We start from the raw sequence: 16,509 nt of genomic DNA on the forward strand, positions 1-16,509 counted from the left end.
ACTTTTCCTGATTCTTTCTTTATGAATAAAACAAAATTTGGATTTTATTCATGCCAGAATATTAGTGTGTGACATTGGTCTGTGCTGGTTCTTTACTTCGTACAAACTACCCAGGCTGATCCCACTCACTGCTTTGCTTCCTATATAATGCACCTCTGTCATTTCAAATGACTATCTGATCAAGTTTCAAAAATAATTCTTGCTTCTTGCCACATGGCCGTGACAGAGAATACTACCATCGAAATACTGCCTCTGTGTCAGTCTGGATTTAGATATAAGGGGCTGGATGTCAAAGTATCACACCAACAGCAAACTGCCAAAAGACAACAGAACTTTAGCCACAAAGTTTGGGAATTTAATGAAAGATGTGCAAACAAACTGATGTAATAGAAGTTCAAGAAATGAACAAGGAATCATAAAAATATTAAAGTTACCCATTGCAATAGAGAAGTGAAAGACATTCAAATACATAAATCCATTAAATGTCAGTGTGCCTTTATCTTATGTACAGCCTGTTTGTCTTTTTCATTTCTTGACATTGTTTTGACCCAAACTGTCAGTTGTTCCCTGCCTGAATCATTTGATAGTACTCAGCTTTATAATTATATTAAGATGATACCTCAGTTGCTGGTAACAAACTATTTCTATTTTCCCCACCAAATTGATAAATGTCAAAATGCACTATTCTCTCACATGGACCTCCTGTGAATCAGCCAAAAGGCTGTTTTTAATTTTTAATTAAATTTTTAATGTTTTAATTTTTTTTAATGCTTAATAACACTCCATTGATATTGTTTCTGTCTTGATGGGCACTTACTGGCTGGCAATGTGTTGACACTCCAGACATTTCATCTGCCCCTCTACCAACCAAGTGCTTCAGATTTTATTACAATTTGAAAGGATTGTCACAGCAGCCTTCTTTTTGCTTCATTCGCCAGTTCTTCGTGGAACAGTCATGTTCCAACCTGCTGTTTGTGTTAGTAACAAGTGTGAACGTATTTCTGTCGGTGATCTGGAACAGGCAAGCCATGTTTCAAAACAAAAATTTAAACCTTTTCAATTTCTCCTTATCTTGTAGCTGGACCTGGAAAAACCAATTGAGGAGCAGGGACCACTTGATGTTATAATCCACAAACTGACTGATGTCATTCTGGAGGCAGACCAAAATGATGCACAGTCCCAGGAACTGGTGCAGAGGTTTCAGGTAAGGACACCATTCTGGCCCCAACAATGAGAAACTCCCTGTTAACACAAGGGTTAATGGGGGCAGTTGGTTGTGCATCATTTCTGCCCCAGTCCAGATTGTTAGTCCTCCAGGAATAGCCTGGAAGTCTCCAGGAATTAAACCTAATCATCTGGATGTGGCTGTGAACACTCCTGGAGGCATCACTTACAAAATAGATAGGAGATGAGGAAGGCTGATTAGCTGTGGGGATTGTTGGGGTTGCTGGTTGTGGGGGCAGTGGAGGTCAATGTGTGTGGTGGTTGGAGACATAAGCTAACAACAAAAAGAAAACAGTCAACCAGAGTTGACAACCTAAGCCCCAATCCAAAATGGAGACAACTGGTAGTCTCTTGTCCTTTTTTATGTTGAATACCATTCACACCAAGGACTATTACACCTGAATAGAAAGGCAAATAGAGGCACAAGTATACTGTCACCGCATTATTCTCTGTTTTAAATGGGCAACACCTGAAAAATGCACTTTTCATCACTGTTTACTTATACCTGGTGTTGTCTTTCCAAGTTGACACCCAACAGTTCTTTTTGTCAACGTCCTCTAAGCTCAGCAGCCATGCACAAGTTGGCAAATTTTATATTATTGCAAACCCATCACACACCCACAAATTTAATGGCCCAAACAGTTAAAGAAATTGTCTAGTTCCTCTCCAGAAAGAGTGAGAGGGAACATTCATAATTGAGAGGGACGGAATCTGGCTTTGTAGTTATACTTTTAATTGAGGGCTAACAGCAGCTGGTGACATCCCTGGAAACGTGTCTCTCTAGGTTAAGGCTTTCCACTACAGAGTGGCACGGCCTGTAGGAAGATAGTCTGTTTGCCATTGGCATTCCTTTAGTGTAAAGTAAAAATATTTAAAATTGAGCAGACAGCAGTTCAAGAGGCCTAGGTCAAAAGAGAATTGCAGTTTTATAAGCAAAGCACAGCTGGATTCATTTACTATTATAGCACATCAAGCTAATAAAATATTGTTTTAATGAAACTTGATGCTTCTATGAATCAGTCAGTACAATGCTGAGAAGTAGGAGAACAAATAACCAATAATTAATTGGGTTTGTCCATAAGTTACTTTTCCAAGTTATCTTCACGATGCGTTGGCATGAGGAAATGTGCTGGGCTATGTCTCGCGTTCTGCTGCTTCTGAAGACGTTGATTCCTTGTTGGACATGATTCCTTGAGTGCCAATCCTCCTGTTGCTTGTCCAGCTGGCTGGCATTCGTGTTCAGCCTGAACTTAGTGTGTTTGGAGGCCTTTCACCCTCCATTGCCTGATGTTCAGGCCAGCTGCTCCAACAATGGCTGCCTGACAGCATCCAGGCAATTCTCAACCCCAAAGCACAGAGAACCATTTTAGCCTTAGTGCCCAACCAGCTGAGGTCCGCTACTTCAGATCTTCTTAGGCCTGCATTGAATTGAATTAACTTTATTGTCACATGTACTCCAATGAGTACAGTGAAAAGTTTACAACTCACCACTTCTGGCGCCATCTTGGGTACAAGATACCCAAGTATTTAGATTCTTCATTGCAAGTTCTTAGGAAAAAGAATTAGAAAACTAAAGATATATAAAGCCCAGCATTATAAATCATAGAAATAAATTAGAAAACAGAGAAATAAATTCAGAACAACAATCTTCCAATCCAGTGCACGCTGGCACCAAGCCTCCAGACTGTGGTGGGCGTCCTCTCGAGGCTGGGAGACCTCTCTGGAATCACCTCAGAAGTCCAGATTTTTATTGTCTTTATTTCTTTGTGATCCATTTCAGATGAATTGGTGACCCAAAGTCTACAGTGCATTATCACTATTTGGGATAAATTTGGTGCCATTTTTAAAAAAAAAAGTGCTTTCTCTTTCACCATGAAGAAAACCATCCACTTTGATCTTTCTGTTTATAGATTGTCTCAAATTTTGACAAATATATCTCTGCAATAACTGTTTGCATAAAAACATAGAAAATAGGAGCAGGAGGAGGCCATTCAGCCCTTCGACCCTGCTCTGCCATTCTTCATGATCATGGCTGATCGTCCAACTCAATAGCCTAAACCTGCTTTCTTCCCATAACTTTTGATCCTATTCGCCCCAGGTGCTATATTTAGTCACCTTTGCATCAACTACTTGCTGTGGTAATGAATTCCACAGGCTCACCACTCTTTGGGTGAAGAAATGTCTCCTTATCTCCGTCCTAAATTGTCTACCCCGAATCCTCACACTGTGACCCTTGGTTCTGGACACACCCACTATCAGGATTTTCAGCCCTTACTCCCCCTCTTCATCCTCTCGCCACCTCTACCACCATCACCACATTAATCTTTTTGCAATTACAGCAACTGTGAGATCTAGTTCATCCCAATGTCTCCAGATTTTAATTTTAACTTCAATAACTCTGCTGAGTCATCTTCTTTCTTCAGTCACGCAGTAAATCTGACCCAGCTCCACATTTTGTAAAACAAATAAACCTTGCATACTATGTTGTTTATTTGAATGTTCCACTTTAACGTAGACACCACTCTGATTTATTGCTTGAGATATTTTTCCCCATTTTGCTGTTGCATTTAGCAGATTAGATATTTCTGATCCAGCTGTTCAGGCATGTTATGACACATCTCTGGATCAAGTGAGTCTTGAACCTTGATTTTATGACCCAGAGGTAGAGCCACTACCACTGAGTCGCAGGAGCCCTTACACTGGATTCTGAATTTGCTTTGGACGAAAAAATTAAAATATCCCAAGTACAATGTTATTTTTGTGTAAATCTGGTATTGTTATTCCTACTACCCATGTGGTTCCCTCCTCCCTCTATTCTCACTTTATAAAATCAAGTGTTTGCATAGGCTTCTAATTCAACTTCTTCCGAAGAACAGGTTTTCATGCCCCTTTGCCTCAGGGAGGCAAGGACAAGAAAGATTGATGGGGAGAGGTTATTTCTGTTACACAGCTCGCCGGGATATCTCTCAGTTAATTTAGAGGGGCAGAAAATCAGTCAATATTTGCTGCTTCCTAACTCAAACATCCAGATTGGAGGCAGTTTCCCATTGGTGTGATGTAGTTGCTCCTGTTCTGGTTATTGCTAGAATACTGTGCTGCACCCTGTGGTCCTGTATCAACATTTTGTTTTTTTTTTAAATTCATTTTCAGGATGAGGGTGTCGCCAGCATCCCTAATTGGCGAAAGGGCAGTGGAGAGTCAATCACACATCGCTGTGGGTTTGGAGTCACATGTAGGCCAGACTACGTGAGGATGGCAGATTTCTTCCCTGAAGGACATTCATGAACCAGATGGGTTTTTCCGATAAATGGCAATGGTTTCATGGTCATCAGTAGATTCTTAATTCTGGATATTTTTTATTGAATTCAGATTCCACCATCAGCTGAGTTTCTGGATTAATAGTCTCGTAATAATATCAATAAGCCATTGCCTCATCTCCTACCCACATTATAGCACTCGTCTCCTATTACCCCATTCCCTTGACAACCTCTCTGAAGTACTACTGCCCTCTATGCAAAGTACTTTTCCTATATGCCTGTTCCCATTGATTACTAATTTTCCTTTCTTCCTTCCCTTTAATGATTTCTGAGAATCACCCACTTCTACCCACTCCCAACCTGGTCTGTCCTACAGTCCAAAGTGGGAGATGATGATGAAGTGTTAATGTTCGCAATCCGGAGGCTAACATCCTGGGATCGCAGGTTCTACTCTCGCCATGGCAACTGGTGGAATGTCAACCTGATTAATTAACTTTTTAAGAAAAAACAAAATCCCAGAACTGAAATCCAGTCAACAGTAATGGTAACCATGAAACTCATCTGGCATTAAAAACTCATTTGGTTCTCTGAGAAGGAAATCTGCCATCCTTTCCTGTTCTGGCCTACATGTGACTCCAATGATTGTGTGAATTAAAAGTGTTTTGATGCCGGGCGCTTCAATTTGTACTTTGCTGCACTCCTGTTAGCTTCAAGACTGAGTTCATCAAGCGCCATAGGGTCTTGAGGACCTGAACTGTCCGTTATGTCATCCATTCATTCTGAACCATAGACTGAAGACGCATACATTCTTAGTTGATCTGAGATAATAAAGCTGCTACAATTGGCTTTGGGACCCTGAGGAAGCTTGGCGTTTTCCATGTATGAGTGACCCTTTTGTAGGTACACATCAAGACAAGATAACTGATATTCCCAATGCTTGCTGGATGAGACTTAATGACGAGCCCATGCTATCAAAGGGCCACCTTCAGAACCACACCATGAGTGATTCAACAGAGGAGAAGTGGGGATAAATGGGCATCAAAGAAGCAAGCAACTTTTTGGGGAAGGATTTTGAGTTGTCAGAGAATGAAATGGTGGGGTGAGGATGTGGGGCAATCACCATTTGAAGATGTGAAGCTATGAAAAATAAGTGGAATGAGTGCTGAACTATTGTGTCTGTACTTTCAGGACTATATTGATTCACATCCAGAGACCATCATTCTGGACCCACTGCCTGCAATCAGGACCCTGCTGGACAGATGCAGGTCATATGAGCTGATCCGTAGACTTGAAAGCTACATGCAAGGTATGTAGTTTACCCATATTGCTGGAATTCAAAGCAAATTGCTAATTATCTGTTACAAAATGTATGTTATTAAACCTGAATAATAATAGCTGTTTGGCATACTATCAAAGCCCCATGTTATCTGAAGAGAGTTGCTTGTGACATTATAAGTTATAAGCCTTCCCACTGCAATTGTCCCAACCTTATTGAAAACTGTGGATTCTGAATGGGGAGTTGTTTTATTTTGCAGGATGCAGCGTGTAACATTTTCCTGGTGAGAATAATCAAAGTACTTGGTGTGAGGAGTGAACTCCAACGAGCATAAACTGCACTGTTAATTCTTTTTCCTGGATTTCCTGCAGTCTCCAGCTTCTTAGGAGCCATGCCAGGCTCAATCCACAGATTCAAAGCTTTGAAATACTATTTTCTAATCCAGCATTTTATTCACATGTGGACCAATACCATCCTTTGACATTGGAAATATTGCCCATCTACATACTCCAGCCCCTACTATCGGACAGTTGAATCCATTTGCATTTACATCATCTCCAATAATGTCCTCCTCTACAAACTGCACTTTACTCTGAACACTCTAAGCTAACACAAAAGGCAGAATCCCATGCTGGCCAGAGGGGAGGGCCTTGCTTCATGTCATTCAGGGAAGCCCCTTTGGTAGTTCATGCAGATCAAGGAAGCAGCCCTGCTGACCTCAGCCTGGGTTCAGGACCTTGCTGGGAGGGGCCAAGCTCTCACTGGCCAAAGGTTTCCAACTGGACGGCGGCTGCCACCTCTCTCCTGAATGGCAGCACCGCCTGGGGAGCGAGTGACTGTGTGTTTCTGGAACAACAGTCACTCGGAGCCACAAGTGAGGGATTGAGAGGGGAACTTGTGGAATGGCAGGTCCACAGGGGAGACGTTATAGGTGAGCTGGCAGAAAGAGAAAAGCAAGGTGCTGGTTCTCTGGACCTGCCCATTTCCTGATGCCAGGATCTTCAATCAGGCGTGAGGAACACGCAGGTTTGTTTGCTGCTTATGCGTGCTGCATGGCATGTTAGGTTAACACCAGTTGAGGCCAGGATGAGGCCCTTTGCAAATGGTCACTAATTGCCTCTTGTAAGCCTCATTTGACAGCAATGCAGGAAGGCCATTCACTTAATTGGGTTGGAGAGGGAGCCCCTACCTGCCACCCTCCTGCCTGATTAATGCCAACACTGCCACCAAACAAGCCCTGTGAGAGGGCATGGGATTTTACCCAATGTCCTATACTTGTGCTGTACCTATTTATTTCAAAGCCCACTATCTCCCTGCACCCAGTGAATTTAATACTGAGGTTGCTGTCCTTAATCTTTGAATCCTTCCAGAATCTCATTCAGTCCTACCTCACTGCATACATGCCCTGCTGGTCTGGATTCGGAGTCTGTTTAAACCATTAATTCCTTACAGTGGATGGACAATCTGCTCTGGTGATATTGCAAGAACAACAATGGTGTTGACCCACCCTGGCTAGCATTTATCCGTCGGCCAAACATAGAAGAAACGAATTATCTGATGCAAAGTTCTTCCTTTCTTCATGTGTTTATCCCTCAAATCAAGAGGCTTTTTGAATCCATGTCCCTTTGTCTTAATCTTGGTATTTAGTTTAAAGTGTAATTCCAGATTTACTGTGTATGCTTGTGTGAAAGGCAAAACAAATGCAGAGAATGTCAGAAAAAACTCAGCAGGTCTGTTAGCATCTATGGAAAGAGTTAACATTTCAAGTCTGCTACAACCTTTCTTCAGAACCAGTTCATACTGGACTTGAGACATTAGTTCTATTTCTCTCCCCACAGATGCTGACAGACCTACTGAGTTTCTCTAGCATTCTCTGCATTTGTTTCAGATGTCCAGCATTCACAGTATTTTGCTTTTACTCGGGTGTGTAAAAAGAGGCATTTTTTTAAACAAAAACAAAGTTGCTGGAAAAGCTCAGCAGGTCTGGCAGCTTCAGTGAAGGAAAAATCAGTTAACGATTCAGGTCCGATGACCTGCTGAGCTTTTCCAGCAACTTTTGTTTTTGTTTCTGGATTTACAGCATCCGCAGTTCTTTCGGCTTTTTTTAACCCCAGATTTTAAGGCAGGTTCACGTCTACACGTTATCAACAATAACATATGACACCTTTCCCACTTCCGGTTCATTTAAGATCACCTCTTAGATACCTTTTGTTTCCAGCCAATGTTCCTCACACCTTTAGCTTGGATGCTTCTTGCTAGTAATTAACTTTATTGCTTTTCTCCACCCTGTCCTTAAGCTTAAGTCCATGTTTCTCCCCGTGCAGTGTGATACTTGAGGTGCATTCTGACAAGAGCACTATACAGTGTGAATATGACATCCTTTGATTTATTTACCATTGTCTAGCTCAGCCTGCCATTGATGATGCATTACCTCTCTGCTCTGCTCGACTATCCTCAGCACCAAGTCTATTAAATGCAGTACTTGTTTTAAGTGCTTTTCTAAGTGAGACTGACTGGGCCTTTGGAAAGTGCCTGCTTTTGACGGAATCGTAGAATCCCCACAGTGTGGAAGCAGGCTATTCGGCCTATCGAATCCACACTGCCCCTCCAGAGAACATCATACCAAACCCACCCGCCTACCCTATCCCATCCCATTTCCCATGGTTAACCATCTAGCCTGCACATCCCTGGACACTAGCAATTTAGCATGGTCAATCCATCTAACCTGCACATCTTTGGACTATGGGAGGAAACCCACACAGGGAGACTGTGCAAACTCCACACAGACTGTCAACTAAGGGAGGAATTGAACCTGGATCCCTGGCGCTGTGAGGCAGCAGTGCTAACCACTGAGCCTCCGTGCTGCCTAGAGAAATGGGAAATTTGCCTGCCTTTTGGAAAATAGATTTGGAATGTCAAATCATTGAGAAACTGCAGGTGATGCTTTCAACTTCAGTGGATCAAGATGGAATAATACGAGGAGTTATCAATAGACCCAAATACTCTATCAACTTAAGTAACCTGCTCTCCTGACTGAGAATGTTCAAGGCTAATGAAGGAGAGTTGGGATAAGCCACAAATGCAGCCATATCTGTGAATGCTCAAGTAGTAACACCTCATTATGGCTGCCTTTTGAATGCTGCATTCTAATAGCACCTTTTTAGCTTGGCTCCCAAAGCTGTAGCCTCAGAGACTTGAATGAAGGAGATTGGCTGGCTGACGGATCTTCTGTCAATTAAAGCATTACAGCAAGTTAGGGAGTAATGACTAGGGTAGTAATTAACTAAAATAAAGCATGACTCAAAAGAGAGTCATAGACCAGAGGTAAGGGAAAGATGGGATCATTCTGTCTTTTTTTTTAAAAACTGTAATCTTACTTAATTTGCCTGTTGCTAAACATCTGCAGTCATTTTGACTGATTTGTCAACAAATGCATTTCAGAACTGGTCTAAATCTGTTTTCTGAAGACAAACCATCTCTAAGTTTTGAATGAAATAAGTGGCTCTCCTTGGGACCAGGATGATTTGAGGGTTAAGTGAATGTTATTGAAAAGAATAATGCTAAAGCATGCCAAATGATGAATGGTCTGAGCAGCTAAAATCTCATAGACTAAATACAGAGCACATAATCTTGCAGAATGTTAAACAAGATATAGCGTCTGCAGTTCCTTGTGGGTATTGTGCACTGAAGACGCCATAACAAACCTCACCATGGCCAGAAGCCTATCTAAAATCAATCTAGTGTGCGTTTGTTTGATTGAAAAATCTGCAGTTCATTGAGTTCTATGAAATGTGAAGCTCATGGTTTGTTTAAGTTGGCTGGAACCAGTGGAATACTGTTGAGTGCTTCTACTGGTTCTGGGGCCTAGTGTAATTTAAGTGAGGCGAATCAGCCTTATTTCCCTGCATGTTCATGTGAGCAATAATGGTTTGGTGTGCATCCAAAGAGGGAAAGCAGCTTTATTCCCAGTTTTTCATTTGCAACTGAGGGAAGATGGCTTCCTAAACATGTATGGGCTTGAAATAAATGTCAAGAATCCCTCTTTGCTTAGATTCGGGTCCTGGATTTCCTGCTTCTTTCACTTTGCTAGTAAAGGTCATTAGCGAATGATGACAAATTTTGTGTAACAATTCAACAACCAATTTGGCAGAAGATGGGTTCAAGTGCTAGATCAACCGCTTGATAAAAATAATATAACTTTTTGGATTGCTTATTGCTGTTAGATTATTCTTGTACTGATGAGCATCTTTTAAAGTTTGATTACTTCATAGAATCACTTGCTCAAAAGACCGTCCCACATCAGAACTTTTCATAAGTCACCAGCAAGAATTGGCATTATTTGAACACATTGTTAGCATCATCCACTTCTGTTAAATACTTCAGGGTGTTGTATTTGAATGAGCCAGCATGTCATCCAGCTTCACAAATGTGAGGTACTGCCAACAGTGGATCTGTACCCTAATGTTAAGCAATGGTCCTCAAGAGGAAAGATGTGAACTGCAGAAAATTCATGTGCTGCATGAAGGAAATGTGAGCAATATTGATCCTTCTCAAAAGGAAGTAGAATAATGACCATTAGGATGGAAGCTGGATCAGTTCGAATTACTTTGTGTTGTTTGAAAGGTTGATTTTGTTTTTTTCTCTTGGGGATGCATTGTGGATTCATTTTCTGAAGAAGGGTCCAGACCTGAAATGTCAGCTTTCCTGCTTATCTGATGCTGCTTGGCCTGCTGTGTTCATCCAGCTCTACACCTTGTTATCTCCTTTTTTTTTTTCCCTTTCTGGCCTGATTTCCTTTCCTGGACACTGTCACAGCTTGCTTTTAATTGCTGAGAAGAGTTTGCTGCTCTGATTCTAAGCTGTTTTCTTTTCTGTGTTAACTCCAAAGGTAAAGTTGCCATGAATTTTTGCATCTGTAGAGCCGTCTGTTGACCATGTAGCAAGAACTTTGTCATGTGCATAAGAATCTAGAATGTTTTAGTAAGGTTTTTGATTTAACAGGCAAGGAAGAGTTGATGTTGCGATTCTACTTTGCAGTTAAACACATTATGTGGCTCTAGTCCTGGCTCTATATTTTCCCCACGTATGGTATCTAGACAGTCATCTGCTGATTGGGTTTAACCGATTTCCTGGAATGTGTTTAACAGGTGAATCCACGTGAACGTACGTGACTGATCAATAATGTGTTTGCTCTAGAAAGTTGGGTGTTAGGGAGCAGGTGAAGGAAGTTCACCAACATAGAATCATGGACTAATATTGAAAAGAGTTAGGCCATTTGGTCCATTGTGCTGCTGATGGCTCATTGAAAGAGGTATGCCCCTCATCTACCCCCTCAGTGCAGCAGATCTCTTCTTTCAGCACTTGCTTAATGCTCTCCTTGTGAGAGTTATTATTGAATCTGCTTCCGCCACCCTTCATCAGGCAGTGCTTTTCAAAATTACGCACCCGTTTAGTAATCAGCTTATAAACAAAAGGTTTAATTGAGTGGGATGTTTGGAAATATTAAATTTGTTGAACTGTGTTTGCATATAGTCACTTGTGCGCCCAGCTGCAAGGAGTGTAGATTCAGATAAAAGTAAATTTCTTGCTTCAAAAGTTTACATGCAATCAATGATGAGTTTAGGTAATTATTGTAGAATAAACAAATAAATTAGGAAATCTTGGATGTTGTAATCTCCATGAATAATCCTGTCCTATGGAGGTAGCAGTTTTAACATTCAATTATAATCCTATTTCAGTTTGGGTGCACAATTTGTTTTAACCAGTATGCACTTTCCTTGAAGTAGACTTCAAATGGGCTATGCCCATCACCAGGTGGGCACATATGCCACTCCAAGCAGTGACAGAAGTTGAGTTTGTACCATGATGAGTGGCCTAGATTTAGAGACAGGTTCCTTTTACTGCTTTCCCATAAGCATGTGTCCTTTTGTGCCTTATTTAGAATGCATTCTAGCATATGAAAATAATCTGAACTGTGAACTAATTTAATTCTTGAGCTGTTTGGCTTTATGCTGCAATCTCTCCTTCCCTTTTGGGGTCCAAATTATGTCCAGTGCCACTCTAGGACCAATTAGGTAATTGAAATGCAAATTGATCTTCTGTAACCAGCCAAGGCAGTTAAACGCCTTGACAGGGAATGGTTTCATTTATCAGGTTTAATGTTGCCAGCTGCAGAACTAGGTTAAAAAGAGCTTCAGGCAGTGAATTTATCCAAATACCTGGAAGACCCTATACTCCACGTTCTCGCTGCAGCATATTTTATCAAATTCCTTCACAGGATGTGGGCTTCTCTGGCCAGGCCAACATTTATTGGCCATACCTAATTGCCCAGAGGGCAGTTAAGAGTCAACTACATTGCTGTGGGTCTAGAATCATGTGTAAGTCAGACCTGGTAAGGATGGCACTTTCCTTCCCTACAGGACATCAGTGAACCAGATGAGTTTTTCCCGACTATTGACATAGTTTCATGGTCATCATTCGACTTCTAATTCCAGATGTTTCTTGAATTCAAGTTCCACCATCTGCCAAGAAAGGATTTGAACTCCGGTCCCCAGAATATTGCTAGAGTCTCTAGATTAATAGCCTAGCGATAATACCACCAGGCCATCAGCTCCCTGTCTGCTCTTGGCTGAGAGTATGAGTATAATGGTTAGCCTTAGTGCCTCTTGTTAGGGAGGGTGAACTTAATTCCAAGGCTCATTTTTAATGTTAGATTTTGGAATCCATTTATAACTGTTCAATTCATGGTGTCTTGAACTCCAGAAGACTGGAGAGCATCTGACGAATCTAAACAGATACCATTAGGAATGGAGAGAACTAAATTTGCCAATAAAAATGGATTAATTCTTGGACTAGTCCTGGTTTTCAAATGCAAAGCTGGAAGGTCATGTGAATATGCAGTTCTGTGGAGCAGTGCTCAAGGTGTTTGTGGATGTAGTTCGGTAGCAGCCTGAACAACAGATGGGCACAGATTCATCTGGGATCCAGGTTTCTTTATCCTGGGGAACCAGATGGCACTTTGAGATAGAACACTGTCCTTTCATCCTGCAGACATGAAATACATCCCAGACCGTTGACCTGAATGTTTGAAAGATTAAGACATTATCATGCGTAGATAAAACCAATTCCACCCGAGCTTAAATAGGCAGCGAAATGTTGGCCATGTGGAGGACCTCTCAGGATGGATGCTGCACAAAATATAGGCATGTACACTGGTGCAGTAGGAAATGCTTTCTGAAATTTGGTCCGGTCTAATGATATAATATCTAACAGGCAAGTTCCCAGATCCAGTGTGACTGCATCCCATCTTGATTGACAGAACAGAAGGATCTTGAAGTGCATGCCTACAGATCTCTGAAAGGGGAGCAGTGTGGGTAGATCAAGTAGTTAAAAAAGCAGACAGGATACTTTCCTTCATCAGGAATATTGCAGGAGCACTGTTGCTTGCAGCTTTTCCACTTGAGTGCCTGCACAAAGTCCAACCTGCAAGCTGTACAGGCCTCTCTAGTTCGTAAATTCTGCTTGAGCAAGACAGAATTGACATCATTCAACAAACTGAAGCAAATGTTTGAAACCCCACTCCAACTTCATGCTTCTCTGTGTGTCACGGGGGATGGTGATGGCCCAGTGGTATTATTGCTGGACTATTAATCCAGACACCCAGATAATGTTAGGGGGAACCAGGGTTTGAATTCCACCATCTGAAGTGGTGGAACTTGAATTCCATTAAAATAATCTGCAATTAAGAGCCTCATGGTGACTGTGAAACCATTGCCAATTGTCGGAAAAACCTATCTGGTTCACTAATGTTCTTTAGGGAAGGAAACTGCCATCCAACCACTGTTGGTCTGGCCAACGTGTGACTCCAGGCCCACACGTTGACTCTTAACTGCCCTCTGGGCAATTGGGGATGGACATTAAATGTTGGCCCTAGTCAGCAACACCCTCCTCCTATGAATGAATTTAAAAAAAAAAATAACCGGGGTAGGGGAGTCCAAAATTAGAGGGCATAGGTTTAAGGTGAGGGAGGAAAGATTTAAAAGGGATCTGAGGGGCAACTTTTCACCTCAGACTTGGTTGAGAAATCTGAAATCCTACAATATACACCCATCACAACAATGCACAGTGACAAAGATAAGATCAGTGTAAGAGCCAGCCCAGAATCCAACAAGGTGCTGGAGCTTGACAATTCTTTGTGAGCTGTCCATCGCAGATTATCCCCTCAATAAGAGAGGAACTAATGCCCTTTCTCAACCTAGAGGCCCTCCACAGAAGCTTTAAGATCTTGTAGATTACATAAACGTAATTTTTAAATATCTTCTTTCATTCTTGTATCGAATGTGTAGTGTAGAAGCAGGCCATTCAGCCCAATAAGTCTACATTCTCCCCATTTACAGTCTTTGTATTTTGAATTGAAATATTTGCTCTGATCTTGATTGAATAGTGGTTGCTCTAGTCACACCTTCACATTTTTTTTAGATGTGATAAAATGAACTGTAAAGTCCCCCAGTCCCAAAACACACAGATACATCTTGCGAACCAGTATAGTTTTATAAGTGGTTTCCCCTTGTGAAACAGGGACATTAATGGTGTTTTCCAGCATGTCAGGTGTGAATTGATGCTACTTCTACTGTTCTCCAATTTTAAATTGAAGCAGCTTAAAGAGGAACTCTGCATCTGGTTCATAAGGTGTTCATTGAAAGCCCCTGAACATCAGTAGCATCACAAATTTGGAATGCAGGCGATGCGGTCTAATAATTTTACTTATTGTTTACACTCAACGTCACAGGAGAAAAGGCCCAGCTGTAATGTTCCCAGTTTTCTGGTCAGTCAGATAGGCTGAAGTGTTCCAAAGCCAATGGGAAAGATTGTACCTTGACATTAAAAGAACTTTTGTTCTCAGCCTGAACAGAGAAGCTCCTTCATTGGTCCTGCTGCTGAAGTAGATTGCTTTATCTACCCATCGGAGTGTGGAAAGGAGCTGACATTAACCATTGCCTACCTAAAAGGAAAAAAACCTTTGCAACATTTTAAAAAATACTCTTCATTTTTTTGGAAAGATGCATTTAACTTACTGCCTCAGCAATGTAAGCAGTGGTGTCAAACTTCCCTGAATCTATCCCTGGGGGCAGCACAGTGGCCTCACAGCACTGGGGACCCAGGTTCGATTCCAGCCTCACGCGACTGTCTGCATGGAGTTTGCATGGGTCTGTGTGGGTTTCCTCCGGGTGCTCCGGTTTCCTCCCACAGTCCAAAGATGTGCAGGCTGGGTGGATTGGCCGTGCTAAATTGCCCTTTGTGTTCAGGGATGTGTAGACTAGGTGAGTTATAGGGTAATGGGTCTGGGTGGGATGCTCTGAGTGTCGGTGTGGACTTGTTAGGCCAAAGAACCTGTTTCCACACTGTAGTGATTCTATGATCCATGATTCTATGATCTGATGCTCACATCCATTGTTTGTTTCTTCATTTTTTTTTTTCTTTTTGAGGTGCTATCCACCAAATGGTAAGGATGTTTGGCTTTGCCCAATGTTGCAACATGTTCAGTTTCATTCACACCCCAACAATATCCTGCCGATTGGCATTCAATTAACTAAGATCGACCTCTTTCCCTCACCTTCTATTTCCCACCAGACTCCTGATTCCTGATTACCTGATCTCCATTCAAGCTAATGTACTAAATCAATTCCTGCCTTTCAGCATTAATCCCCATTCCCCTACCTCCTCAAAAAAAACCTCCATCCATTTGGCCTCTACAAATACCATCATATCCCTAACACCTTTTCTCCTCCAAGTCTCTTTCCTCATAAATCTTGTGCCCACTCTTTTGCAATATATTCCTGTTTAAAGCTACTGTATAAATGCATCAGTCTTGGGAAGTAATCAATACTCTTGAGCTTGCCCCACTGTATTCATTTGTCTTTGTTATGAACCCAGGCCCAGCAGAGTCATCATGAGCATGCAATATAATAATTTGTTTGCTGTTTCTACTCACCTCTTGGCTTCTGAGGGCAGTTAAACAGTATTTCCTGCAATTTACATTCTTTTTACAAACAGCTCACTGTCGAGCATGCATTAGGTAGGATACCACAGCCTTTGCTAAATGAAGCCACCGAACTGTATCACAGGGAGTCCACACAGATTAACACTGAGCCTTTTTTTTTAATGACCGTACAGTGATGTTGTCACAGCTGACACTGCCTGAACAACAGTGAGCCCATTGTCTGTGCAATATTAATCCCGCGGAAAGTTCATGAACTGCTACTGCTGCTCAAAGGCTGCTTTAAGTTTCCCTCATTGTTTGCTTGTATGAACTCTATTTAATGTTTTAACCTCTTTTTTTGTAAAGGCCGGAGACCAATTGAATTTGTTGGGCTGTGCACCTGAGTTTGAGACTGTGAGAGCAGCAAGGTAGATAACTCGGGCTTGTTTATCTTGGATATGTGGGATGACCGGGAAGTGGAAAAGCCATACAATGGGTTGCTTATTAAAGGACATGCATGAGAGAGTGAAGGAGGTTTGTCCTTAGTGTCTGTGGTTGTGACAAGTGACCATTGTAAATTTGCTTTTGTCGTGATGGTGAAACCATTTTAGCCACAAACTTGGTTGAACCATCACTAAACCGCCAGCACAGGGAAGGTAGCTTAGAGTTGTATGCTCTTTCTTCATGGCTCAGTCGTGAGGTGAATCCGATTTTAAGAAATGCAGTTTTTGAGCCTTGAAGCAGAATATCTTTGTATTTAAATTCCTAATTAC

At 41.7% G+C, this 16,509-nt stretch overlaps 1 protein-coding gene across 1 annotated transcript in view; it reads left to right on the forward strand.

Moving 5' to 3' along the window:
* Positions 1–612: 612 nt before the first annotated feature.
* Positions 613–16,509, forward strand: part of LOC109929038 (inositol-tetrakisphosphate 1-kinase) — a 55,895-nt gene continuing 39,998 nt past the window's right edge. Inside the window, exons 1-3 of the mRNA XM_048600065.1 lie at positions 613–630; positions 1,079–1,204; positions 5,670–5,787. Of these exons, the coding sequence (XP_048456022.1) occupies positions 613–630; positions 1,079–1,204; positions 5,670–5,787 (262 nt within the window). The remainder of the gene's footprint in view (positions 631–1,078; positions 1,205–5,669; positions 5,788–16,509) is intronic.

This window comes from Rhincodon typus, chromosome 8, assembly GCF_021869965.1.
Source record: "Rhincodon typus isolate 14 chromosome 8, sRhiTyp1.1, whole genome shotgun sequence".
NCBI lineage: Eukaryota > Metazoa > Chordata > Chondrichthyes > Orectolobiformes > Rhincodontidae > Rhincodon > Rhincodon typus.